Source organism: Desmodus rotundus, chromosome X (genome assembly GCF_022682495.2).
Source record: "Desmodus rotundus isolate HL8 chromosome X, HLdesRot8A.1, whole genome shotgun sequence".
In the NCBI taxonomy this organism is placed as follows: Eukaryota; Metazoa; Chordata; class Mammalia; order Chiroptera; family Phyllostomidae; genus Desmodus; species Desmodus rotundus.
The window spans coordinates 46,143,555-46,168,383 of record NC_071400.1 but is presented as its reverse complement, the minus strand read 5'-3'; the positions used below and the strand labels follow the sequence as shown (position 1 = coordinate 46,168,383).

At 42.0% G+C, this 24,829-nt stretch overlaps 2 protein-coding genes across 8 annotated transcripts in view; one reads left to right on the top strand and one right to left on the bottom strand.

Annotated features, from left to right (window-relative positions):
- Positions 1–1,784, top strand: part of COL4A6 (collagen type IV alpha 6 chain) — a 105,737-nt gene extending 103,953 nt beyond the window's left edge. Inside the window, 1 exon segment of the mRNA XM_024551637.3 lies at positions 158–1,784. Coding sequence (XP_024407405.2) covers positions 158–418 — 261 coding nt within the window. The 3' untranslated portion in view covers positions 419–1,784.
- A 306-nt stretch (positions 1,785–2,090) lies between these two features.
- ATG4A (autophagy related 4A cysteine peptidase) overlaps positions 2,091–24,829 on the bottom strand; it is a 65,714-nt gene continuing 42,975 nt past the window's right edge. For 4 of the 7 annotated variants that reach the window (XM_053917040.1, XM_024551609.4, XM_024551608.3 and 1 more), the window contains exons 3-13: positions 22,401–22,472; positions 19,456–19,554; positions 16,820–16,921; positions 16,568–16,640; positions 13,674–13,753; positions 12,754–12,941; positions 12,554–12,632; positions 8,243–8,388; positions 6,068–6,124; positions 4,172–4,280; positions 2,091–3,658 (exon numbers count right to left, since the gene is read on the bottom strand). In XM_053917040.1, the coding sequence (XP_053773015.1) occupies positions 3,588–3,658; positions 4,172–4,280; positions 6,068–6,124; positions 8,243–8,388; positions 12,554–12,632; positions 12,754–12,941; positions 13,674–13,753; positions 16,568–16,640; positions 16,820–16,921; positions 19,456–19,516 (966 nt within the window). In that variant the 5' untranslated portion in view covers positions 19,517–19,554; positions 22,401–22,472 and the 3' untranslated portion in view covers positions 2,091–3,587. Of the gene's footprint in view, positions 3,659–4,171; positions 4,281–6,067; positions 6,125–8,242; positions 8,389–12,553; positions 12,633–12,753; positions 12,942–13,673; positions 13,754–16,567; positions 16,641–16,819; positions 16,922–19,455; positions 19,555–20,319; positions 20,415–22,400; positions 22,473–24,829 lie in introns of all 7 variants that reach the window. The other 3 variants (XM_045188502.3, XM_045188501.3, XM_053917041.2) reach the window with 2 other exon arrangements.

Sequence of the window (24,829 nt, the reverse complement as noted above, 5' to 3'; positions counted from 1 at the left end):
GCCCTGAGACTACTACAAAGGAGAATGAGAAGCCCAGGTTCTAAAATACAGTCTTTGGTCTGCTGGCTACACACTGGGGTTGAGCGAAGGAGCCTGAGCTTAGGAATGAAGCATGTCCATCATCTCCCAACGCACACCTCGCCCTTGTTCGTTTCAGCACACTGCTGCCAGCGCCGAGGGTGGAGGCCAGTCCCTGGTCTCACCTGGCTCCTGCCTAGAGGATTTTTGTGCCACTCCTTTCATTGAGTGCAGTGGTGCCCGGGGCACCTGCTGCTACTTTGCCAACAAGTATAGTTTCTGGCTGACGACAATGGAAGAGTGGCAGCAGTTTGGGGAGGAACCTGTAGCAGAAACATTGAAAGCCGGGTAGCCCCACACCCAAGTCAGCCGCTGCCAGGTATGTGTGAAAAGCATATAGGGTGGCCCCTGCCATTCTGCCCCTTTCTCTCCCTTCCCCCACCCAGTGATTACCTCACAAACCCAAACCATCTCAAAAAGGAAGGCCTAAGCCCACTTGCCTATCTGCCAAGTTGTACACTGGAGTCTCCTTTGGGCTGGACTACTGGACAGTAGTTACGCCAACCCTCAGATCCAATGGGTGAGCCCTCCCTGCTGAAATCTGCTGTCCCATTTCCGTCAACTTGGTGCTACTGTTCAATTTGGATGTTTGTGTGACTATTCATGGCTACCTCAGAAAGACCAGCTGGGCTGCCACTTTCTTAGACTGCTAGCTTTCCTCACCATTTGATCACAAAGTTTCTATAGTAGCTGATAAGTCATTTCTTTATGTCCAGAGGTCACCACACATTATTTGGCTTAAACCAGAACCCAGTGTTTCCACATGAAAAAAAATTATCTGACTGAGCATTCATGGATGACTCAAGTTTGCACGGACAAGCCCTTACTTTTCAAGAAAACCCACTGTGACTAGGCAGGCAACAGAGCGAGAATGAGGTACCAGCCAGCAGCCCAGGGTGGGCTGTGACTCCTTCAAGAGTGAGCATGACTGAGCCCCATATTACTTAGGAAGTTTGAAGGCCAGCGGCCAAAATAGGCTCATTAACTTCATATTGTCCTAGCAAATCACAGCCTCCTTACTGTCTCCCTCCCCAGGCAGAGACCTATGACTTGGCCTGGTCCAGAGTAGAGTAGAGGATGCATCAAATGTGGCCAGGGCCATGTAGGGAAATGAAAACCACAGTCCTTTCTCCCAGGCCAGGGGTAGAAGGTTGGGTGAGTTAAGGAGGTATGAAGTTTACTTTTGAGTCCAGGAACAAAAAGGTAAATCCCTTTTCCCAGTTTCTCAGAAGTCCCTGTTTAATTCAAATGCCATCCAGATTTTGTAATGTGGCAAACAGAAGCTCCAGTTTGTTGGTTCTTTTGCATTTTGAGGCTGTTAGAGGCTTTCCATTACAGTGTCCTTCCCGTTGCTCTTTTACAGGTAGTCTGTTAAGATATTTTAATACATTTTTAAAACCTAAATCAAGCCTGAGTTGAGTGTAAACTGTATTTTATTCTGTTTGGGGGGATTTGTTTTAATGATTTTCTTTAATTATCAGTTTCCCAGAATACTTAGCTATGTTGACATAAGACAGTTCCTTCTAGATGATTCTGTTTCCTTAACTATTATGTAAACTGTGCCACACAAACAAAATATAATCAGTATATTCTGAATTATTGTTACCTTCACCTCCTCTCTAAATAATAAGCATGGTGTCAGCTTTGTATATTGCAAATAAAGTGAATTAAATATGAACATATGACTCTCGATGTTCTTTGATGAAAACTTGTCTAAAGCCCATCTCACGATAATTCATGAGTTTCCCTATGAACCATGGGGGAAACTGTTACTGCAAGTTGAGCTTTATAATGAAACATTGATGCAGGAAAAAAATACAATTAAAGTCAAAGGACAGAAAGAATTCTCTTACAGGCAACAAATCCACAACCTGTTTCAAACAAGCCTACAACTGCTTTTAGCCCCATCCCATGCTAGAGTTCAAGGAAGGAATTTCCATACTTTTGAGGCCTCCAGATCACTTTCAGATAAATCAACAGTAGAGAAATGTTAAAGTCATTAAAATCAAGTCTAAGATATATATGCATATATTTGTACAATATATGTATAAAATATATCCGCTGGAAAGATAAAAATTAATAAAATAGGCAGTACATCAGGGAATGGGACTGACATATGGGAAGAAGAGACATTTCATTGAATAGCATTTTGAATCTTTTGAATTTTTAACCACCGGAATATATTACCTACTGGGAAAAAAGGAAAAATTGGAATCTAAGCAAATAAGTACTATAATATTCCTACATATACACCCCCCCCCCCCCGACACACAAATAACCTTGATTTGGTGCTAGCTTTCAAATTTCAGGCCTTCCTCAGAACTTTGTTGAGATTGGAGGTGACATGCATACACATTAAGGGGGTAAGAAAAAACTTGGAAGACACCACTGCGACTTGAGCAGCATCCACTCAGGTGAGTGGGTAGCAAGGACAATATGATGAATATGTGCTTTAAAATTTAATGTGTTGCTAATCCTTAAATGGTTTGGAATTGTATTTGATATATAGATTAAATGTCACCACATGAATAATTCTTTCTAATATGGCTGTCAACCAAAATAGAGTCTAATTCAATTACAATTTTTAATTTCTCAGACAAATACCAATATTTTAAGTCAGTGATTGGCAAACTACAGCCTGTGGGCTAAATCCACCATCCACCTGTTTCTGTAAATACAGTGTTTTTGGCTGACAACCACGCCCAGATTGTCTATGGCTGCTTTTGTGCTTCCAACAACAGAGTTAAGTAGCTATGACAGAGGCGGCACGGCCTACAAAGCCTGAAACGTCTACTCTCTGGTCCTTTACAGAAGTTTGCTGACCCTCGATCTAGGCAACCGTGATTTGATTTAAGGACAGGGTGATGTCTGACAAAACCATCAGTAAAGAAGTGGGTGACCCATTAACTAGTAAGTTTCCCCCAAAGAGTCAGGAGATCAATAAATCCATATTTGATGTAATTTTTTGACAAACTTTCTGATATAAATTATAATGAAATATAATCAATGAAAATACATATTCAAATAATTTAACAAGAACTTTTTTCTCCCTGATGTAATCACTTTATTAGAACAAAGGAATAGACTGCTTCTTAGTATTTAGCCCAAAAGAGGTCACATCTGAAAGGGTGAGGAAGCATAGTTAACCATGTCTCATCTGCTGATGCTTGAAGCAAGATGGGAACTTCTGTCTATGTTCCAGATGTCCGCCCCCTCATCTCGGCAGTGGCAGACTCGCTGCGGCTGTGTAACACAAGCTGGGAAGCAAGGGATGACTCCTAATCTCTCTGCTCCTAGATTTTACAATTGTTCTAGTTCTTTCTGGGGAAAGGTTGTTAATTGTTTTTTTCTGAGAAACAGTGATTGGCTCAGTCAAGATTGATTGCTATCACATTTGTATGCTGTTGGCATAACAGGCACTTGCTGACTAGAAAAGTTTTATGTAATGAGTTCATGTTCTTCTAGTACCAGATCAAAGACACACCTCAGGTTGAGTTCCTACTATTCTTCTATACACTCAGAATCTCAAAATCTTCCTCCAGGTCAAACTCCTCTAGTTGTTCAGTAGAGTCAATGAATTCTGTCAGAACACAGAAATGAGAAAGAGTTGAAAAGCTTGATGCTTAGGATAAAGTGGTCAATACATTACTGAGTAGGAAAGACTATGCATTTTTAATTTGCTTGCTAAAGAAAAGCTGTTGTGAAGGAGGCTTACAGATAGGACCACTGTCAAGTATTAGAAATTCTCTATAAAGAATCAAAATAATCATACTTTTTACATATGCCTAATCACAGGGAGGAGGAAGAGGCTCTGTAACAACTGGGAGGCACCTTTTGACTCGCTCGTGGCCTTCGATTTGGTATTCTGAACCAGACCATGGAAAAAATGTCTAGTCATTATGATTTCATATGGAAGTTTTACACTGAGCTCATTTTCTGCTATTACCATTCTTTGAAATTGGTATCGGTTCATCAGAGGATTTAGATAATCACAAGCACCATTTCTTGATTAGTCTAGACAATTGCTTCTATCTCATAAATCAATTGCTACATGTGGGTCTGCTAGTTGTAGAGCCCCTGAATGACCGCTTACCTGCCCCAGTGGTTGTCACCTCTGGTTTGGCTGGAGGTACAAAGGGAGGCCAGTGTGATGGATGTTTCTGAACTAACTCAAACATCCTTAAGTTTTCCTTTAGAATTTCCTGAGGAGATACAGAAACAGCTATAAACACTGCAGAGTCACTATATTTCTGGTCAATTGGCAATCTATGACCCCAAGCCCTAGGATAGTGTCCTCGTTGTGGAAAGGTGAAAGCAAAGGCCAAGCAAACACACCCATCCTCTACTCGACCCATCTAAAGACCCAGCCCTCTTCAATTCTAGAACTTCCCAGGAGGAAAGGCCACTGAAGGGAATATCCAATAGAAGGCCAGTACTCATTGCCCAAACTCCATCATAAGGTTTGGGTCATATGCCAGTTGAATGGGCTCAATTCAATTTAGGGGAGAGATGTTCCTGACGTGCTGGCTCCAAAGAAATGTTGGTTAATCAAATAAAATCTGCCTCAAGAGAAATACTGGTACGTATTGGCATGGTTTCCACGTAGTCCAATACTTACAGTATATGTCCCAATTTAATTGGCATAGTCTTATCAGAAAATTTTTCTTCTAACTTTAAATGTGATATAAACAGTTTTGCTGCATTCTGAAATGGAAGTATTGCTTTTAGAAAAGTATTCTTCTTTATGTCTCAGCTAATTATTAACTGGGGTTTCGTATTCAGCTAGGGACATTCATGTTATTTGTTCATTTGTGAACAAAAATGTTCCCTCCTTAAACCTGCAAGAGGCTCTGGGCTCCCATCTCTCCAATCTCTTTGTTTTGCAGATAGGAGAACATTGTGCCACCTGCCACCCCATCCAGGGCTCTGTAAACTACTCCCTATGATCTCCCTTAATTTTTTAAATAAGCGTTTATCAGTCTTCCGCATATTTGGCATGTGTTAGAACAGGGGTGTCAAACTCATTTTCACCAGGGGCCACATCAGCCTCAAGGTTGCCTTCAAAGGGCTGAATGTAATTTTAGGACCGTATAAATGTAACTACTCCTTAACAGTTAAGCAAGAGCTCGGCCTCGAGGTAGAAACAAGGTGCCGGGCCGGATAAAACAAGGTGGAGGCCGGATTTGGCCCACAGGCCTTGTGTTTGCCACCTGTGTGTTAGAAGCTGAGGATGAGAGAGGCAGAAATAAAGATTGGTGATCTAGCAACACAATAAATACTCTTTTACACAAAATACAAAAAAAAGGAATAACTTGCTTTAGGATTTACACAGATTTATGCAAACTGTATTCTCCTTTAACTAGCAGCATGGCTATATTTTATATAAATCAGTTAATAGAAAGGCAAGCCCCCTAAACCATGAGTGTCCAATCTGTGGCCCAGGATGGCTATGAGTGTGGCCCAACACAAAATCATAAATTTACTTAAAACATTATGAGATTTGTTTGTGATTACGTGTTGCAATGTGTTTAATGTGTGGCCCAAGACAACTCTTCTTCTTCCAGTGTGGCCCAGAGATGCCAAAAGGTTTGACACCCATACTGGGCCTAAACCATGATGGAATGGACCACTATATACATAGCAAAGTAGTTTAGTTTTTCAACCATCTCTGTCATGAACAGACTAAGGAAAAATTTAGGCTGAGCTATATGAAATTGTCATTTTAGGTTAAAATGGTAGAATATTAGTTGAATATTTCATGACTTAATGTAGCTAAAAACATCACTCACTTGACTTACTAAGCATATTTCTAACAAAAGATTTTCATTGGTTCCCCCAAAGTTATGCACAGTTCCCCACACCTTAGTTTCTTTCTCTTGCAATGAGGTCATATCAGGCAAGGTTTATGTTACTATGAAAAACAATCTCGAAAAGGAACCACAATGAATAACTTTTGTTTTTCAAGACTAACAAAAACATATATCCTTACCTTCTGAACAAGGCTACACCAGCTATCAAAGTCTTTTTCTTCTTTGCAGAAAAATCCCTTAGGGGGAAGCAAAAGAAGACAATTTAGGACGGGTCAGGGGGGGCTCTGGCCAGGTAGCTCAGTTGGTGAGAGTGTCGTTCTGATATGACAAGGTTGTGGGTTCAATCCCCAGTCAGGGCACATACAAGACTCAACCAATAAATACATAAATAAGCCCTGGTTGGTGTTGCTCTGTGGATTGAGTGCTGGCCTGTGAACCAAAGGGCCACCAGTCTGATTCCCAGTCAGGGCACATGCCTGGGTTGTGTGGGCCAGGTCCCCAGTGGGGGGCGCTCTAAAGGCAACCACACATTGATGTTTCTTTCTCTCTCTTTCTCCCTCCCTTCCCCTCTCTAAAAATAAATTAAAAAATAAAATCTTTTAAAAAATAAGTAGAACAACAAGTTGACGTTTCTCTCCCAAAAATCAATAAATAAAAAAATTTTTAAAGAATAGTTGAGGGACACCAACGAAGGCCCCCCTGTACTATAAGATGGAGTCACTGGCCCAGAGTCACATGTGGGATGTGGGCCACTCTCCTTGGATATGACTTCCCAACAATTAGGAGGAAGAATGACTGGACTTATCTCTCTCCTAGATCATTGGCACAGTTGGACACATGCATTTGCTCATTCATTCCCCACACACTGTTCCTCTCCCATCTCTTTCTGTCTGTCCTTCTCCCTCTATGTCTCCATCTGCCTCTCCCTCTCCCTCTGTTTCTCCTGTGTATATGCTTCTCTCTCTTATTCTGCCCCTTTCCCTTTTCCCCTGTCCCTTTCCCTCCCTATCCCTCTCCCCTCATACTGTAAGATATAGTAACCTAAAGCACAATCTCCAAAGTGTGGGGTTAATTCCATTATATTCAGTTTACAAATATACACATCTATAAAGAATAGTAAGCCAGTAAACAAAAGTCAAATAGTACTTCCAGGTAGAGGTAATACTTAATAAGTTGGCTTTGACCTTAAGGAAATTATCTATTATAATAAAGAGAACCATCAGCCTCCTTCTCCATCCTCAGAGCTATAGTACAGCACTGAAAGAGTGGTCCAAAATAGGAGGAGGACTCTTTGGACACTGGTGCTCTGACAATTGGATTAAACTGGCAGAAAGGATAGAGATAGACCTCAGAACCACTGGCTCCTTCACATGCAGCTACCCCTTCAATGTATGTAAACAGCATTGATATTTCTGGGGGTGGGGACCCTGCAACTTTCTGGATTTATGTGCCTAGAGAAATGGGCACTGTCTACCTAGAGGGCTGTGCCCTCTTCTCCCTCCCTAGCAATGTGCACATATTGCCTTTGCCTGTGTGACAATAATTAGAGGGTGAGAAGGAAAAGGGGGAAAGATGGTAACATTAATAATAAATAACATTTATAGAATATTTACAACCATATCATTTCACTTATATGTGAAATCTAATGGACAATATGAACTAACAAGCAAAATAGAGACAGACTCATACATAGAGAGCAGGCTTATAGCTGTCGGGGGTTTAGGGGGCTGGGTGGGGGTGTAGGGATTGAACAAAAAAGAAAAAAGACAAAAAAAAACTCATGGATACAGACAACATTATGGTGATTGCTGAGGGGAGGGGATGTGGGGGAAGGTAGAAGGGAGTAGAGGAGGTATAAATGGTGATTGACGGAGCCTTGACTTGGGGTGGTGAACACAGTACAGTGTACAGATGATGTGTTGTGGAATTGTGCACCTGAGACCTGTATAATTTTGTTAACCAGTGTCACCCCCCAAAATTCCATAAAAAGGGGAAAAAGAATGTATACAACATTCCAGGCACTGTGCTAAGTGTTTCATGCATAGCATTCCTCACACAACACTGCAAGGAAGAAATTTCTGTTTTATTCATTTTAGGGATGAGAAGACTGAGGCTCACAAACGTAAAGGGACTCGCCCTAAGTCCATAGCTAGTAAGTGGCAGGGCCTGAATTCTAACTTGAGTAGTTTGGCTTCAGGGTCCACTCATTTTCCACTACTCTATGCTACCTCTCTTGGGGATGGTCAGTGAATATATTCTTCCACCTTACCTAGCTACCCGGATAACCCGCAGGGAACCAATCTGTAATAGGGTGGCAGTGTATCTCTTGGCCTACCCAACCTTCAGATACCCACCAATGCCACAGAAGGATCCAAGTTCAGAATGCTCATTCGCTGTGGTGACTGCAGACAATGGAAAGTCTGGTCATCAACCATTCCATTCTCTTCAGTGTCAACAAAGGTCTGGGTTGTGTGAGGGTCCAAGAAAATGAGCTCATCACCTGTTGGAATAAGGCGCGCTTAACCTTCAAAGAACCACTGGCCCTGGCCCCACTGTCGCCCTCGGGAGGAGGCACTCTGGTCTCCCTAACCCCTCCCTTGGTGACAATGAAAATGAGAAGACAGAAAGCCCGAAGTAAGGTGAACATGCCTAAGGAAGCCACCTGTACCCAAATCTATTCATTCAATGAGAAGACTTGCCCTAGTATTCACATCTCTTCAAAGTCCAAGGCCACAAATGGAAAGCAACAGGTTTGGGAATAGGTGGAAATGAAAGATCACAGATGACATGGCAGGCTCTGTGAGCAGCAGCAAAGAGGTTGTATGTAGAATCACCAGGCTGTGAGTTCAGGTGCCATTAGGGGGCTTCCTGCCTCTTTCAACATTGGAAAACATCTCGTTCCAGGCTATTGGTTCTCAGACCTATGGTCAGAGAGCGCATCTGGTAAGGAGAAAGACTTTGGCCTCTAAAGGAAATGGGGATGCTGACCTGCTGTGGATGAAATACCAGGGAGCTGACTTCAGGTACTGATTAGCTAGCAAGCGAGTCATTGTTAGCCAATTGGTAATCCCTGCTAGAGAACACTGCTTTGGTCACATTAACATCAGTACAGGTACAGCTTGCTGGGAAAACTCACTTTGAGATGATTGATATTTATAAATGAGAGGAAAGTCATGCTTTATTAAATTGAAAAAGCCTAGCCAAATAATGACCTGGGAGGGCTTTAGGATAATGACACTTTGACTTTTATCTGATATTCAGAGGGCTGAGACTCTAACGCTCACGAGCAGCATGCTGAGTAGGCAGAAATACCTCAGGGGGGCACCTTAACCTCACTGTCCAGGCCTGAGGACCATCTGGACTTCTGTGGTTTAGACTTAGTTAGGCAGAAAAAAAAAAAAAAAAGAAAACTACGTATAGCAGGAGGATGGGGTAGGAAGGGATGTGCTAAAGACCTTCCCTGGAATGGCATCCAGGAGTGTGTCGGGCACATCTAAGTGCTTCTGTTGGAAAAGAATGTGTTTCTGATACCTGATGAAAACTTAACTCATCTCTATCACAGATCTAGAACAAGCCTCTTAAATCACTGTCTTAATTTTCCTGTTTTTAAACTGGGGTCATTGGGCCTGTTCCAGTTATCTCACAGGTTATTATAAGAATGAGAAGAATTCACCTCTGTGGAATGCTAAAACACAATACAAATACAAAGAAGTCTTAGAAGTACCTTGTTTAGACTCAAATGTATTTCCCTACAAATAAATGGTGGAGAGTTTATGGAAATTAATGTTGTCATATGACTTGCTTTATGAGAGTCAAGGTACATGTTCCCCCAGACCATAGGTGGGTGAAATCAGTCAGAAACAGCTAGGATGTTTAGGTGGCGGTCTACCTGAGACAATAGAAAGGTAAGAGGAGACGGAAGTTGTGCACAAGAAAATGCAAATCCAAAGCAGGGTTGTAACCAACCATTCTGCTAGTGTGTTTCAAGTTAGAGTGCTGGGAATAACAGCAGCACCCTCTCTGCCTCTGGCCCTTTCATGTGTGTATGTGCGTAGTGGAGCTGTGCGGGCTGCCTTATTTCTGAGAGTGCTTAAAAGAGTTCTAGTAGAAAATCTGAAAAGTTCTAGAAATGATGTGGGAACTAAACCAAGGTCTCTAATGAGGCCTGAAGAGTAGAGGCAGGCTGGTCAACCAAATACAGACAAAGGCCTCACACTACAGATCTCCAGATGGCAGCCCCTACTGCCCCACAGGGGACAAACGTCTCTATATGCAGGAAAAATCTGACAGTCAGAATCTCACCTTAGTCAGAGTCTTTCACAACAAAGCTTCTCCCAGCTACCCACCAGACAGCGGGGCACTAGGGAAGCAATGCGGTATGGTAGGCAGGGATGACCAAACTGGGGTGCAATACTAGCTTCGCTACTTTCTAGCTGGGTGATCTTAAGGAAGCAACCCCTCTAAATCTTAGTTTGAACAGGTGTAAATGGAAATAGCAATCTCTACCTCAAAGGGATGTTATGCTAACTATATGCATCTATCTATCTGTATGTATACGTGTATATCTGTACATCTACATGTAATTATCTATATCTGTACATCTATATATATCTACATATCTATATACCTATATCTATGTGTTTTATATAACTCTCTCTCTCTCTCTATATATATATATACATCTATATATAATGATCTATTATGTATCATCTATCTAAAGAGAGACAGAGAACACTTTTCAGAGTCCCTGGCACAAGACAGCTGTTCAGAAAATGGCAGTTGTCATCCATTCTCTCCCTTCAGACGTTCTACCAATACGCATGCGCAAACCTAATACACTAAGGGGGTGAGTCAGGGGAATCACGGGGACCTTGGAGCCTCACGTGAAGATTAAACAAAGGATTTTTAGAAGGTAGTAGGCACTATGTAAACCTCTGTCTCTGGAACTGAGAATTGCCCACACCTCTTTCATGAGTAGTCAGACTTCATGAAGTCACCCCAACCAGTGTCCTCAGGAGACAGAAGAACTTCATGGACTTGGTGAATTCTGTCGGGTAACTTGGGATAAGGGAAGCTAGGAAGCCCAGGAGTCACATACACTATTTACTGAGATCCCGCCAAAATTATTTTCTAGCCTGTCTCAACTTTGTCCTCAAGCACAAATAATAAGAAATAGATTTTTGCAACATTTCTTTGATAGGAACCTAAAAGCTTAAAAACAGAAGACATTGAAATGTGTATATAACTAAGCTTTTGTACTTCAAAACCTCCCAATTTTCCACCAAGTTGTAGTTCTTAGGGTCGAGCAATAGATGGGAGCACTGCACACAGCTGAGACTACTGTGTAGAAACACCAGCCTTAAAGAGAGGAAGAAAAACAAAAGGAAAAAGGTGTTGAGGTGAGGCAGGGTGGAGCCACGTTTTAGTGAGTGCACACTGCGTGCCTAGCTCTTTACTGAGTGCTCTCCTGAGTGACAACAGGGTGAGTGAGATGTTCGGCCTATTTTCCATAAGAAAAACCCAAGACTGAAAGAGTTGATACTCTTCTGACGGTCATGGCGCTAGCAAGTGGCGGACTGGCATACGATGCCAGCTACGTCTGTTTTCACTCTACCTCACCTCCCTGAATCTCCAAGGGGGAGATGGTGGAGGGTGACCAAGTCCACCTCGCCCTGTCCTCTGCGCATCCCTCATATCATTCCCCACAACTGCTCTGGCTCTCCCTTGCCATCCTAAGGCTGTGCTTTGCAATATTCTTCGAGGTCCAGTTTTAGGCCACTCCATTCCTGCAAGAGGTGTCCCATACCAAATTTCCCTAGCTGCACCACTCCTTTACTGGGGCTTTTCAGCACTAACCGGGTGTCTATGCCCTTTCTATTCAAAGTGTGATGTGTGCACCAGCAGCAGCAGCAGCAGCAGCACTACCTGGTTAAAAAATGCACAATCTCAGGGCCTACCCCAGACCTACTGAACCTGCATTTTAAAAAGCTCTCAAGGTGATTCTTGAGCACAAAGTTTGAGAAGCACTGGACTAGCTCACCTTGTGTGGGAAGGGCTTTAAGTATCTCTGGTCGCAGCTAGTAAATAAGGTGGCTGGGTTTCCAGAGGTGTCAGGCTAGGCAGTGAATGCTGAGCTGCTTGTTAGGAGGTTGGTGTTTTTAAGGCTCAGCCTCCATCATCAGAAAATGGATAACTGTCTTTGCTTCCTCTAATGCTCAGCCAGTCATGGTTCTGAACAATGAGCCAGCAGGCCCAGCTGCATGCACCTGGGAAACAAGAAGACAGCCCCTAACCTAACTGCCAGCACCCTAGTAAGGCAGATATCAACAAGGCCAGGAGAGTGACACCCTGCCACCCTGGGCCCCACAGGGAGGTACGCTGAAGCAATGCTGTGAACGAGGGACGTTCCCATGGGAAAGCAGCATGGAACCATCTCATGAAGAGGCAAGGAATGGAGCCATTCATGGGGGATCTGCTCTGCATCAGGCACACCGCAGTGTTACTCTCCGCAGATCAGGCCAGAGACAGAAGCAGCTGACCAGAGACCACAGCGTCTCCAGGCTGGACAAGGGCCCCCTAACTGGAATTGCCGGGTCTCTCATGCAAACCTTCTGCCCTCCCTCCCTTAGCCCACATTGACTTACTTGTCATTCCTCTTTTCTTACCTAAGAATCCTATGAAATAATAGGCGTTATTTGGTTTTCCTCCTAATGCCCCTAAAGACTGTGGCATCTTAAAACACTCCTAGAGGGAAAGACAATGCAAGATTCTCAATTCATTTGTGGACTGCTGCTCACGGATCTCTGTGCTCACATGGTGATGTGATGGGCAGGCAACGACGGCTTTGGAAAAGGGAGTGACTTACTTTGAATGCATCAACATAGACAGGATTGATTTGGTTTATGCCCAGGCGGAGGGGCACAATGAGCAGCAGGGGTTTCCAGGCTGGGCAGCAGGCAGAGATGGCCTTGTTGTGGTTCGTAGCATTCAGAGGGTCATGGGAGCTCTCACTGGGCATGTCAGCACTCAAGGGAAGGACGCAACACATTTTTTCTAGAAACAGAAGACAAGAGAGCTGAATAAATTAGGGGTACCCAGCCCTAGGAAGTATGCCAAGGGCAAATGTAAGGGACACCTCACATGACACCCCCTGCCTGGAAGACCTTCTACTCTCCCAGTAGGACCACCTCATCCCACCTCCCACAGGAAGCCCAGGCCACTCTTCCAGCCTTTACTTCTTCTCCTTCTTGCAATTGAGCATTCCCTTACCTCCCAGCAGATATTATGGGCTCATTGAAAGAATCTCATTTCTCAACTAGAATGCAAGGGACATGGACTATGTCTTTTGGTTTCTCTAACCCCATAGTGGGGAGCACAAGGCTGGACTAGGGGCAGCCTCTGCAGAAGACTTGTTGGTGCTGTAACTGATTATCCACACTTTGGTGTCCTGCAGGGAAAAGGTCTGGTACTGCACTAAGGAGCAGCAAAGATCCTGTAATTGTTTCCTCCCTCTCAGAAAGTTGAAAGTTTCATAGAGCAAAAAGGGTGCAGGGGATGATTATTAACCAGAGCCCTGCACTCCCATAATCTCCCTTGCCCTGGTCAAGAGAGTCGGGGTGCATGTGTACGTGTGCACGTGTGGTGTGTGTGTGTTTGTCTCTGTTTATCTATCTATCTATCTATCTATCTATGTATCTATCATCTACCTCTCACCCCCAGTTTCAGAATGGTGAGGAAGGACCTCATCACCCACCACCCAGAAAGTTAAACAGACTGGGGACTCACTGATATCTTCAATGACCACTGTGTTATCCATTGAAACATAAACAGCCAAGGAATTCCATTCATCAAATAAAGCAAGTTTTCTGTAAAGCAACACAATGAAGTCACAATTGGGGAAGTTGGGAATACCAGCAGGAAGCAACATAATCCATGCCCAGTGTTCCTGAAGTCACTGGATACTGAGCCTCAGAGAAGTGGAGGTTCAGGTTCGCTCCAGCTCCTTTCAGCAAGCACTGGAACATTTCGTGTTCAGAGACCTTGAGAACGCCACAAAGTCACAGGGTCTGAACCTTGAAAAGGAGACCCTGCTCTACAAAATGGAAAAGTATATCTCACAAGATGAGGCTACTTTTCTTGGGTGAAACAGAAACGCTATAAAACATCTTGTTTTCTTTCCTTAAATAAAAGATAATCTGATTTACTGCTTTTTTTTTCAATGAATGCAAACTCATTAAAATGTGTATTTGTTTGGGAGCATAGATAATATAGAGAATAAGCGCCAGGATGAGAGAGAAAGAGAGAGAGAGGGAGAGGTGATCTTTCCCATCCCTCCCACATGCTATGAGAACACTGTTGGAGGACACCTGGGCTGCAGATGGCCTTGGGTGCACAGGTGAAGAGACAGAACATACTGAAATGCATGACCTAGGAGATTAGAAAGAAAACCCCTTTCAGAGCTTATCTGAGGTCTGAACAAAGTACCATGATTATTTCTCCTTTATCTTCTCTTTTTGCCAGTTTGAAAGAAAACAGATTTAACCTGGCTACTCTGGGATTCCTGGGTAAAGTCCAGCCTTACTGGACAAAAGTAAAAAACATACTCTCCCAAACTGAAGTAGCTCCCAGAAAGAGAATCATTACCATTATACTTTTATTTTACTTGTTTTAATGTACTATCTTCCCCCCAAAGAATAATGATAATATGTACTGCTGTTACTGATAATAACAATTGAATCGGAGCCCACTTAAATTCTTTTTAAAATGCATGTTTCCATTTGATATTTTTGTTGGGAACCTCAAAATTGAGAAGAAAGAAGCAAATTCTGAGGAATATTTAAACACCAACCATTTTAAGGTGGGACTTGGGCTCAGCACAGACATTCTAATCTACACTTTCTACCTTGGGCACCCACAGTGGTTCCCAAAATACTGCCAAATCCTCACTCTTCAGAGTCGATGGTGCCCCCAAAGGCACTATAGACTAAGGTAAAAGTGGTTTCAGACTATACTGTGAGCAAACAGTGAATCCAAGATACAGGTTTCACTTGGGTCCACGGGAAATCCAGCCTACTCACCTCACAAGCACACTAACAAAGCATTCTAGTTCTTTCAAGACTGACTAATAATTGAATCAGCACCCCATCTGTACTTTGCATGGAGCAGGTCCCACTGTTACGCTTCAGAGAACCCAGGGTTGAAGCACGCTCCACCAAAGGAGGTCCAATGATTTCTGTCTTCCGATGCCTAAAGCCAGTCCCAGATTTTGGCTGCCATTTTCATTCATTTATCGAATATTTAGTAAACACTTGTGTGCCGGGCACTTGTATGTACTAGTGTTCCAGCAGCGAACAGTACCAAGTACAACTACAACTCTGCCCTCACGGAGTTTTCATTTGGTGACATGTTGTGAGGAACTAGAGTGAGAACAGGTGAGAAGGCCTGCAGGTGCAGGTCCCGATGGCTCTCACCCCATTCACTTACAAAACATCAGTCCTGGCATCTCCACCTTGCCCCTTGCTGTGGGAGGTGAATTCCAGGATTTAACAGAACAAGTGCAAACGTATTGGTTTGGCCAAAAAGTCCATATTTTTTTCCACAAAGTAAAAGACACATTTTTCTTTTCACCAATAACTTTATTGATTTGGATATTTTGAGTATGTCAGCTATCTCCCGCATGGTATAATGTTGATTGTTCTCAATTAATGTCTTGGTTTGACCACTATCAACTTCAATTGGTCCACCTGACTGCAGAGCATCGTCCAGTGAGAAATCTCCAGCATGAAACTTCACAAACCACCGTTGACACATTTAATGAGTCACAGCGCCTTCTCCATACGCTGCACAAATTATTTTGCATTTCAGTTGCATTCTTACCTTTCTTGAAATAATAAAGCATAACATGCTGAAAATGTTGCGTATTTTCTTCCATCTTCAATATTAAAATGGCTACATAAAAATTCACCAATTTTGAAAATTTTTTTCATGCACAGATGTGACATCTGTCACAATATAATCTAACGAAATTGTTTTGAATGAAGCTAAAGACACCTAAGTGCTACTACAGCCATCTTATGGAAAAAACCAAACGAACTTTTTGGCCAACCCAATACAATGCTTGGGTACCTGAAGTCTGCTAAGAGACCACAGACTGACTCCAAGATTCACTTGGAGTTTCTCTCCTCCAACGAGTCATGAGTTCCTTGAGGCAAGGACTGTGCCTAGTTCATTTCTGCACACCAAGCACTTAGTACAGTAAAGGCACTCAGTAAATGTTGAGTGAATAAATAGATGAATGAGTGGGCTTTAAATACTCTCCAGGGTGGGAGTCCATGTCTTGCCTAAGCTGGCTCAGCCTCCACCACTTAGTATGAATATTTTGGCTTCAAAGTGACCCTCATGCTAGTGGCTGCCCAGCACCCGTGTGCAGGCTGTGTGGGAAATACTGAATGAGTCTTGATGTGCCATCACATATACTTATAGTAATGGCTACAACTCTGATGTACCAAGACAGATGTGCCCTGTTACACATTTCAAAGAACTGTCTGAGCAACATGATACAGATTTTTGGTGGCTTAGTGGGATGGCAAGAATAGTAAGACTGATGGAACATTGAGTTGGCAGAGCAGGGAGGCACAAGAGGCTGTATAATAAAGTGAATGGCAGACTCTTTTACTTACTTTAATACCTGTGCAACTGTATTTGGTCCAAACCATTCACCGATTGACTTCCCTTCTCCTACACCCATTTGTGCTGTTTTTTCAGTGGAAAAAAAATAAACAAGTTAGCAAAAGGTCTTTCAGCATGCCACAAAATCCTAATATTTTGCCTAAGTGACTAAACAGATGGACAACTTAGTGGAGCCACATACAAGGCAGGGGATTCAAGGAGCAGGTACAGTTATTGTCTTTAAACCACAGATGTGACCTTACCCATTTGATGGATAGAATAGCAACAGTCTTTTCTATCTAAGAAGCACTGTAGGATCCGCTGGTATTCTTTGGGTTGTTCTTTTTGTTTCTCCCAGTTCCAGTCTTTTAGGGGAAAAAGATCAGTTAAGTCATTTTTATAATTGCTTATTACTTCTCTGAACTCTTGTTATTATAACTAAGAGGTTAGAAGGACAACAAAAACAATGCTGTATCTGAAAGCCAGGAATGATCATTCCTAAATAACTTTAATTTTGATGACAAAGACATCTGGAAACTGACTACTTTCAAAGACTTGATGGGTGTAAAGTTAAAGTGAACCAAGAACTTGACCAAGGAATGGACTTAGCCCCAGGGCTTGAGCTGGATAAATATATGAAAACAGTCTCACAAAGGCCTTTCTGGTCAGCTACTCAGTGATCAGGCTGTCACACAAAATCCGGCAATTTGTCTGTATATCGCCCAGATGCCAGTGTCTCATCTTCACACAAACAGCAAGAGCTTTGTCCTTATATTTGGGCAGCATTGCCAGTAGTCTCGTGGCGGAGGGGCAGTGCTATTCTGACACACATCAGTTCACAGGGGAATATACACAATTTACAGTGAAGGAAGCTTTAAAAAACTGTCATGCTGCCATTTTTATACAACCTTTAAAAAGTCCACACTGAGCTTTGGAAAAACAAATACCTTTACTATCATCATTCAAGGTTTTCTTAGGACCAAAACCAAAATAATCAAATCTAGAGGAATCCCATCCATGCCTTAGGCACCATCCCCCGAGTCCTACAAAGGCTACATATTGCTACTGAGGACAACTGCAAAAACTCACCATAATCACCGCTGTGGATGGGATGCACTGCTCCCATTCCCTCAGCTTTAAGGACTCTGCTGATACAGAATTCTGAGTCTTAGTTTGCTTACAAGACTCTCCCGAGGTAGTAGAGAGACTTTGAATCACAATTGAAATATTCTCGAAACCAAAGGCCATTGATTGTCTCAAGAATCTTTCATTCTCTTTGATTCTAGTATTTCTGAAACCAAAGTTTTGAACTTCATATTCAACACCAACTTCAGAGGGCAAACTATACCCAGCTGTTTTTCATCAGCTACCAAATTGTCCAAGTCTGGGGAAATCTTGATTAGCTGGCTGCCAAGTACCACTGATAAGTTTCTGATGATGGTGATAATTGAACACTTCACCTCAATAATCAAATAGAAGACACTCTAAAATACTTCTTTACAAAATTACATCTTCTAATCCATCTTTGCTACAAGACCTATTCCCAAATTCTTTTTGCTACTTGCTTTTACATTAAACAATTGAAACAGCGGAAGGGGGTTCTTTCTTCCAGTTTGCTTTCCACAAAATTCATTTACAGAAAAATCATCCTGAAGTGTTTTATAAATGAGAAAAAGTTAAATAGTAAGAACGAATCTGCTCTAAGAAATATGTGAACCACACGGAAATCTCTGGTCAAGGAGACAGAAGATCTCCATTGTATTTCCAAACCTATGCTTTCTTGCTGTTGGACCCTAGGCAAGTCACCTTACTTCCTAAGTGACAATTTCTTCATCTGTTAAACAGAAAGCAGGCACAGGGTATCTTAAACCCTTAAAAACAAGCATTAGGCCCTCAAACCTCCCCAGACCCTCCCCCAAATTGTCTGTGATAATAGCAGCAGAGTGTGTGAGGTTGTACAATGGGAAAAAGGAATAATGTTTCCATTCCTCTGAATCTCAATGAGTTCAGCAGCCCAATGTCATTCCAGATGTCCTTTTACTCCCTCCTCCTCAAGTTGAACAGGACTTTCACCCAATTGCCTAAACTGGCACCCAGTCAGTCAGCCTACAGATACCCATGGGGAAACACAGGTCTTAAGAAAGCGAGACTTAAGAGTTCTAAAACTGATTAGTGAAACATTCTTTTTTAAAAAAAAAGATTTTATTTATTTATTTTAGACAGAGGGGGAGGGAGGAGAAAGAGAGGGAGAGAAACATCAATGTGTGGTTGCCTCTCAGGGGCCCCTACCAGGGACCCGGCCTGCAACCCAGGCATGTGCCCTGACTGGGAATGGAACCTGCGACCCTTGGGTTCGCAGGCCGGCACTGATCCATTGAGCCACACCAGCCAGGGCTAGTGAGACATTCTTAATGAAGTGCCCTTTTGAGGAAGCTAATTTAAGGACCCCTTAATCATCATCAAATGAACATCTTCAGTGAACCAAAAGCTAAATAGCACTAGCTCCCTCATTAGGCACTTCCTTTATGTCATTTACATCCTTTGGCAGGCACATAGTTTAAATGAGGTCAAGAAACAGACTGATCACCACACCTTTCCTCCTGCTCTCTCTGTTATCTGAGCTGTTTGAGGACTTAGACAAACAATAGCAAAGATGGAAACTAAATGACACACCGGCCTCAATGTTCAATTGTGCCCCAGGAAAATAATTCTCTGGCTTGGTAAATTGCAAGGAAATGGCACCTGTTTCCTTCTCATGGGACACTGTCAACCATACCATTTGAAGTAACTGCAGCTCTGTTAGTGAGTGTTCCTCAAGGTCACTACAAATGCGAACCTACCAGCAGTAAGTGCCACTGAAGAGGGCTCTGGGGCAGTATAGAGAGCAAACTTAACTCACCCCTTCCCAAGTGCCTGCAGATAAGAGCTTGAGCCAGCATCATCTGTCCACAGCGCAGCATACACCCCCAGCCAGCATCTGATGAGGGGCCTGTTCCCCCTGTTGGCAAAATGGAGGGCAATGAATATGAGCTCTTGAAATTGCCCTTTCACCAAACAATTAGCATACCTGGGGGTCATACAAGATGGACAGACAGACACGCATACCTTGAAAACAGAGGCAAGAGATATAGCCAGATATCAAACAGGGTTTGTTATAGGGTGGAACTTGCAAAGTTAATGCTAAGTTAACCAAAATAGGTTTTATGGCCAAAACCAAAACAAACAAATGAACAGAATCTGCCCCTTATGTTTTCTACTTGGAGACTTCTAGGTATACATGCCATTTGGTAGATGGCTGCCGCGTATGACTACTGACACACGCCACACCACCATCTGGCTGACAAAACCTGGCTTTGCACAGCTCACCTCTCAGAGAAACTAGTCTTTTTTTAAATTGAATTTATTGGGGTGGCATTGGTTTACAAAAGCATATAAATTTCAAGCGTACAAATCAACAAAACATCATCTGCCCACTGTATCATGTGCCCATTGCCTCAAGCAAAGTCTCTTTCATGCCCACTTTCTCCTCCTTTACCCACCTCTACCTACCCCTACTCCCCTTCCCTTATGAGTATCAACACACTGTTGTTTGTGTGTCTATATGTTATACGTGTGTGAGTTTTTTGCTTAATTCTTTCACCTTCTTTCATCCAGCCCTCAATCCTCATCCCCCCTGACAGCTGTCAGTCTATTCCATGTACCCATGTTTCTATTTTGTTTGTCAGTTTATTTTGTTCATTATATTCAGGGAAACCAGTCTTACCTTAGTTAGCAAATAAATGCTACCAAAGTCAATCATCAAAATGGTCAAAGAGATCTGGAAGGCTCTTGACTGTTCAGAATGTACATTATAAAGATCTGACCAGCAGGAAGGACAATGTAAAACAGAGGAGAGTCTTCAATTAGGCATCAGAAGACTAGTCTCTAATTAGGGAAATTATGGAATGTAAATCTCATCTATAGACTGGGGATAATAGCTTACACCCTGCCCATCGTCAGTGCGTATTCTAAGAATTAAAGGAGAAAGTATCTGTGGAAGTGTCCTACAACCCAGTCAGGATAATGTAAATATTTGGCGATATCAGTAAGGTCACAATTAAGAGTGCTCCTAATAAATTAGAAATGTACTATATCTTTAAGGGGCACAAAACTAGTTAATAAATGAAATAAGACAAAGAGTTCCATTTTAAGAACACTTGATGTATCAAAAATTTCACATATGTGGCCAGGGTGAGCTCTATATCCTTTTTCATGGCACCAATGAAATCAGATACCTTGTATGGCAGAGGAGACATTCTGCTTTCATTTCTTTTCTTTCCCAGTATGGAAGTGAAAAAGTATGCTTTAAGCATGATCACACAAGAATACCATATTTTTCTGTGTTTAATGCACACTTTTTTGTCCAAATTTTGAGGGAAAAATAAGGATACACATTATACATAGGTAGTTCTAATTCTGTATCTAAATAAATGTTTTTTAATTCTTTTATTTATGCTTATGCATTAAAAATGTAACTCCTGAAAGCAATAACAATATCTGTATGCAAAATAATACCGTGGAATATGATACTTGGTTTTGTTCCTAAATCTAAATAAATAAAACATTGAATTAAAAAGTTAAAATGAAACATATTTTTCCTGAACGTTTGGGCCAAAAACATGGGTGTGCATTACACATGGGAGCACATTATACACAGCAAAATATGGTAACTTTAAAGGGGGCCATCAAGCTTGTAAGACAAGCGGGCCACAGCGGCTGCCCCTTTCCTTTTGTTGTGGGGACTGAAGGAGATCTCCTATAGCAACAAGAAGAAGGTTGAGCATATTTGTGAGCTGGAAAGGGAGTTCTTTATCTTTTGCTCATGTTGGGATTATCGGCCAAATTAGTGTGGCAAAGGTGCTATGAAGCCCACATAAAGAAGAGAGCATCTATTGCCAAAACATTGTCAGAGTTGAATTGTACATGTTTTCAAGATTTGCAAAAACCTCTTCACCCAGAGAAAGTTAACAGTTTAGAATCACTGGGTACAGAAAATTGTTCTTTTGTTTGTTTTATGGCTCAGGTTCTTCCTGTGGAGGGCAAAAAAAAAAAAAAAGTTGTCTGTATGGACTCCATTTTTGGCACTTATCAGAAAGGTTGATCTGATGCCAATTACTAGGTCCGGTACTGCACCAAAATTGGTGAGACAGGTTTCCTGTTAGGAGAATAGCTCCCACCATTTGGGTTTGGTAATCTTTTCCTGAGGTCCATGATACTAGGAATAGGCAGGTCACCCTACTTGCAAACATTTTGCAAATTTTCTCTAGAGAGAGCCTGTTCACTTAGCTCATTAAACTGTCCTTCCTTCTAGATAGCAGCTGGTACTCTAACAGCCTAGTATTAGGTCCAAGGAAATCTACCATAATTCATCTCCCAGTGGCAAGGTGTTTTCATTTCGTAGGAAAAAACCATCAAAATAATTATTTTCTTTCCTTCAGGTACAGTTGTCTCTAATAATCAAGAAGCTGCACAAAGTAGTAGATTATAATTTAATAAACATTGCCCAAATTAAAAGTGACTTTTTCCTTTCTCTCAGAAGTAAAATAAGTAATACTATCCAGAGCCTGAACACTTAGAGGTGGGCTCAAAACCATACTGGCCTTATACATTCACACTATGGAGCCATACATGATGAGGTACCTTGACAATGAATCTTTTGCATAAAGTGTAAGACTTAAATACTCCCCTAAATCAAATTTGTAACCATAATGAGCTGTTAATTTGGAGGTTTCTGTGAAGTCACCGATAACTTCAGGCAAGCTATCTACAGGGAAGAACGCACAGTACAACAAATGATATACCTACCAATTGGTGAAAATTTCCTTCTGTATGTAAACCATAGACGAGCACTTATATCAGACAACAGCTTAGATTTTTCTGTAATTAAATGTGAAATTCAAATTAAATCACTATATCTCATCTAAAGATATTTGCCTTTGATTTCTGAGCCAGCAGCAAACTCATTTTCAAATAACCAGTTACTTCCATTGTTATGGGGCTAGGGAAATTCATAGGAAACCCAATCTCATTTTAAACAAATAACTTCAGCATTTCTTCCTACCTATGTTTTGACTAGAGTCACTGGGTAGCACAATGATGCTGCGTGGTCCTTGTCTCTTTTTCACTGAGCTCCATGGCCCTGGCAGGTACTAACACTGGGGTCATGGCCAGAAGACAAAGAACAGGAAAAGCAAGGATCCTGGAGAACTCACTGACAAGGCAATTTAGCCCCTGCCTGAATGAGGACAGTTGATTGGATCTGTCATTAGTGTTCATTGTCTGTTATCTAAAGCTGGGTGTGGATATGTGGGAGAGGCCGCACACGTAAACTCATTTTCACAGGGGGGGGGGGGCCACATCAGCTTCGCTGTTGCCTTCAAAGGGCTGAAATAATTTTAGGGCCGTGTAAACGTAACTCCTCCCTAACTGTTAAGGAGCTGAAATTACATTCGGCCCTTTGAAGGCAACAGATGAAAATGAGTTTGACACCCCTGACCTAGAACAACTAGCATTTGTAACCTAAATGGATGTATAACATCACAAAAGATTTTATATCTTTTTTGAAAGCTTGCTTTCTTGTATTTTATGACAAATTTACTTTGATGGCCACAAATATGGCTTCCATGTTCTCACTGGTACTTACATGTGGTTCTATCTTTCTTAGTCTTCTCTCTCCCCCTTTTCAACAACATATCCATGTTTGTATTCTGTATAGAACTTATAGCTATTGCATTTTAAAATTAAAAAAAGGAAATTCAGTTTTAGCCTATAGTTTCTATTTTCTCTCCTGCCTTTCCTTCGAACTAATCATAAAATTGAACTGTCCAGATTTTCCCTCCCTTTCATGCCCACAGTGTCTAGCACATTTTGGGAAGCAGATGTATAAAGGGTAAGAGAAAGATTCTTAGAGTCAGATTCCTCCTGGGTTTGAACACTGACTCTGCTACTTACCCGTTGTATAGCCTTGTCACTGAGATTCACTTTCCTCATCAGTAAAATGGGGAGAATAATAGTACCTACTCCATAGAGCTGTAAGCATTCAACAAGATAATACATGGAAAATGTTTAGATGCTACAGTATGCAGTAAGCCTGTGATAAATGTTACCTACTATTATATATACATCCTCTCAAAATGATCAGATCAGTCACTCCTTCCTCTGATATTCTCTGCACCTCTCAGCTTGCCTATGTGCTAAGGAGGCTGGGGAAATTGTATGGACATCTTACGAATTTCACTTTAAAAGGCATTTCCTAACTGAACATTTGAATATGGGCATGTTTGACAACCTTGAGAATTCTGTTGTCACAGAATGCAGAACTAGAAGAGATGATCCCCAAGCCCCTCACTGTATGTGCTAGTGAAGGGAGTTAAGCTCCAAAAAGAGCGAGTGACTTATCTAAGGCAGGAGAAGAGTCTGAACAGAAAGATTCTCCTAATTGCCAGCCTTGAGCTTTCTGCACTGTTCAGGATTCGCCTATGAAAATGAGGAAGCCAGACTCAGGAGGAGCTACAAAATACCCAACTTCCTCTCCTGCCTTTTGATCACCTTCTTCCTGTTTTTCCCTCTACCCTGGGGTCTTTCCTCAGACAGATACAAAATCAGAGCTGCCTCTCCAAGCTCAGGCTTTATCTGAATGCAGGGTAGCAGTTTTAGGTTTAAAGGTCTTTCCAAATCTATGAGACTGTAAAGGTAAGAAAGAAAAACTGAAGCCTCCTTTCCATCTATCTAGCTGCAGTAGCTGTAAGTTCCATATAAAATCAGGATAAATTAAGACAGAACTACAGTCGACAAAATATCTAAAACTCCAAGACTTTTTAGTGTCAGATGTTGTTTCAGACACCCATGGACTGTTTAGCAGTCCCCTGGGTGATAGCATTTTTAATCTAGACAGAAAAGGGCATGTGAGGAATTAAAAGTATGTAGACCAATCAGCAAAGACTAGATACTAGTTAGTGATACCAGGAGTGGGTCCATACTTTTTTGGAACCTAAGGCTTATAGAATTCAGGGGTTTTCATTTAAGGAAAAGAATACAAATATGTGATTTTTCACATTGTACGAACACATAATGTCCATGTGAACATGCAAAAATGGCCTCTTAGAGTCTTTGAAGGGACCTGTATAAGTGAAGGGCCTAAGGCTTAAACGCCCTTGGCTGCACGGTAAATCTGCCTATGAGTAGAATTAACAGGTTTCAAGGTAATGTTCTGCCAACTCAAGGAGGACAAAAGT